Source organism: Sinocyclocheilus anshuiensis, unplaced genomic scaffold, assembly GCF_001515605.1.
Source record: "Sinocyclocheilus anshuiensis isolate Anshui unplaced genomic scaffold, SAMN03320099.WGS_v1.1 scaffold1120, whole genome shotgun sequence".
In the NCBI taxonomy this organism is placed as follows: Eukaryota; Metazoa; Chordata; class Actinopteri; order Cypriniformes; family Cyprinidae; genus Sinocyclocheilus; species Sinocyclocheilus anshuiensis.
Window position 1 is genome coordinate 134,913 of NW_015551069.1, and position 3,485 is coordinate 138,397.

Here is a 3,485-nt window from a genome sequence, read left to right on the forward strand (position 1 = left end):
TATCAAAGATACATGAGCTCCCTGTAAACATTTTCTCCTTCACTGACACCTGTAATGATCTCGGTGTCAGACTGAAGCACCAGAAACACCAGATCAAGAGCTCTCCTCCAGGCTTCAGACTTCACAGTTACGTTATCATATACACCAGCTCCATCTGCATCCCGCGATATGGCTTCTCCATCTTTATAAAGTCTCATCTGATGTGCAATAGCCGTCCAAGCCTCTGCTTTAGACCCCACCGACCTGCTGTTCATCATCAAAGTGGAGACATAATCCATCCAGGCTTCGGCCATCAGCTCCAGCACCACACTCTCCTGTGGGTTTTCCATCTCTGTCTGTTTAGATTGATGAAGCTGCTGGATGCAAAGGAGTTCGGTGGTTCCTGCGCCATGCAGCAACTTCCCATCTGCAAGAGCTTGGTGCAACCGATGAGCGCAGCTCCAAAACTGATCCTCCAAGCTTTGCAGTTTAGCAGATACAGAGCTGCTTATGACCGCCGTGACCAGAGACGTGCTTGCAGTCACAATGCTGACCGCGACGAAATCCTTTTTTCTACTGAAATCTCTCTGTTGACTGACTGTAACTCCCTGTCCCACGCAGTTCTCGTCAATCTGTGTGACGTACGAAATCAGAAGAGCGCCTGTGCATGTGCTGAAGTCCTTCAAAACACTGCTTTTAACACCTTCAATAACCAGGACGTTTGTACCAAGAACTCGATCTTTGAGTTTCACACCAGCCATGCTGCTCACAAGCACAACATCTATGCTGAATTCATGCAGTTTTCTTAATGCATCCTCAATCAAAAGCTCTTCCAGACTCACGCCAGACATGTTAGCGCGATCCGTGATGTGCATGACATTCCCAGGCTTGTTAAAACCCACGTGGCGATACTTCTTGCACAAATCGCCATTCACCAAAGCGATATTTAATGCCTGACCCTGAAGGCGTCGAACCACAGAGGCCTGTTCGACTGTGAGCAACGTGACAAAGCCATGAAACTCCTCAGACAGGCCTGGAATGAGGCACGTGACCAGTTTTTGAATATCCAAAGATCTGTTTTGTGCATTTTCTGTGTTTTTGGATTGCAACTTGCGTTCTTTTAAAACTAAATGCATGGAGGAGTCGCATCGGTGGCTGATGGCTTGATGGTTTGCAGTCCTTTAGTTTCTGGCGAGAAACTTCTTCCACACTTAGAGCCGATTGTTTGCATACCTCCAAACACACCTCCAGTCCTTTCCTCATGGCTGTTTTGATATCCAACACAGTTATTCCTCTGTTTAGACACTCTAATGCAACTCTACTCCAGACTCCAGCCAGAAACACCAGCGCGGCCGTCCTGGAGTGGAAGAGCTTCTGCTGGGCCTGTACCGTCTGCAGCAGCAGCTGTCCGACTGAGCCGTCCAGCTCGATACACTCAAGCAGATGTGAACAGGAGCAAACCAACATCGCATCGCCGGCATCTTCATCCTGGAACAACTTGGGTCGTTTGTTGGGACCCAGAAAGCCATGTGTGGTGGCAGCTATGGTCTCTAACTGCTGGAGTCCGATGTGGCGGCGCTGAGCGACAGTGGCACTTCCACACATCTATGAATAAGGAATAAGGAGATGCTGGTTAGTTAATATTTACAAATGTTATTTAGCTGTGTGTTCTGATAGGATTGCACTGCAAGCAAATTTGTATAAATACAAATAATAAAATGCAATTAGCCATATAAAAACAACATTTTAATTATTAGAATTGAAATAAAATACATTTTTAATATGTAAACAAAAAATACTCAGGGTTTTTTCACCAAGATATGTAGTGCTTAATTTCTTTTTTGTATTAATTCACACATTTTTGGGAGATTTTTGTAATGCTTTATTAGACTTAATAATTTGTACATTATTAATTTACATGTATTTTTATTTTCTAGAATATATTTTTATTATATATTAATTAATATATTTATATATTCATATTTAAAATTTTCAATTTTTCCATTTATTGCACAAAATGGTGTAAATATTCAGTATAGCACACATATTGTACTATTAATTTAATTAATTATCATTAATTATTTATTATTTAGATGTGTGTTGAAATAAGGTTGTTGGCAGAAGGAAAAACAAGGCTAAATGCAATAAATAATAAAATGCATAAATATGCATATTTACATATTTAGCTTAGCGAAATAAATATACAATTTTTAAAAGGAATCAGAAAATGTCTGCAATATCTTCCAATCAAACTCAACAGTATTTTCCCAAATTCATCTGCTACTTGGATTAAAAGTTTCTTTTGAACATTGTGTTGTGTGATGAATTATTGGCTGCCAAGAGCATGAAATCTTCAAAAATTACATTTTCTATTGTAATTTTGGTATTGTTTTGAGTCTCTACTAGATGTTCAATGTAAACCATATTAAGAAAAACAGATTTCTGATGGTTTTAAGATACTGTACAGTGAAATACTGTACTACATCTGACACTGAGAAAATGTATAGTCAAGTTGCATTTATATTACACTTCATACAATTTAGATTTTTTCTCTAATAAACGAAAAATAATAAAATAAACAGGTAATGGACAGGAAAATAACAGTTTTAATGTTGCAAACATTTATCAACATTTCAGCTGTAAAATGTTATTATTAAGCTCAATTCATTTTTTTTCAAGTTTTTGTGTTCATCTGTCAGTGTCAGTACAGTAAGATAAATAGTCTAATATTTGTCTTCTTAGCCCTTATTTAATATTTAATCAAATGGATGATGTGGATCCTGCACACACTTTTCACATAGATTATTGCATTTAGATTAAATGCATAAACTATGCATAAATTAAGCTGTCAAAAGCATCAAATGCTGCTATATTAGATAAAATGAGTAAACCGACTTAAGAATATTTCTGTGTGACATAATGGTCGACCATTATGTCACACAGAAATATTCTTTTAAAGTGGTCATATGATGCTGCTAAAAAGAACATTATTTTGTGTATTTGGTGTAATGAAATATGTTTATGCTGTTTAAGGTTCAAAAAACACATTATTTTCCACATACTGTACATTATTGTTTCTCCTCTATGCCCCGCCTTTCTGAAACGCTTTTCGTTCTGAAAAAGCGAGGTGTGCTGTGATTGGCCAGCTATCCAGTGCGTTGTGATTGGCCGAATACCTCAAGCGTGTGACGGAAATGTTACGCCCCTACCATATTGTGATGCCCTGTCCGGCCGGAGCGATGATTCAAAAACATGAAAACCCATTATAAACGAGGCATTCGTTGCATCCAGTGGGGACATAATTATGGATTATAATGACTTATACTGTCTTTTTACACGTTGCGTTGCATCGCGCCGCGTAAACATAAAACCATATCTGCATTTGTGATCGGAGAAATGACAAACAACAAGTCCTAATCTACACTGCCCAAAAAACTCGCTATAAATATATAAAATATAAAAACTCTTTAAATATAAAAAACGTACTTACAATCTGTGAGTCAGAA

At 38.1% G+C, this 3,485-nt stretch overlaps 1 protein-coding gene across 1 annotated transcript in view; it reads right to left on the reverse strand.

The window, feature by feature from the left end:
- Positions 1-3,485, reverse strand: part of LOC107662175 (Bardet-Biedl syndrome 12 protein-like) — a 4,788-nt gene continuing 1,303 nt past the window's right edge. Inside the window, exons 2-3 of the mRNA XM_016452092.1 lie at positions 1,155-1,557; positions 1-1,105 (exon numbers count right to left, since the gene is read on the reverse strand). Coding sequence (XP_016307578.1) covers positions 3-1,105; positions 1,155-1,557 — 1,506 coding nt within the window. The 3' untranslated portion in view covers positions 1-2. The remainder of the gene's footprint in view (positions 1,106-1,154; positions 1,558-3,485) is intronic.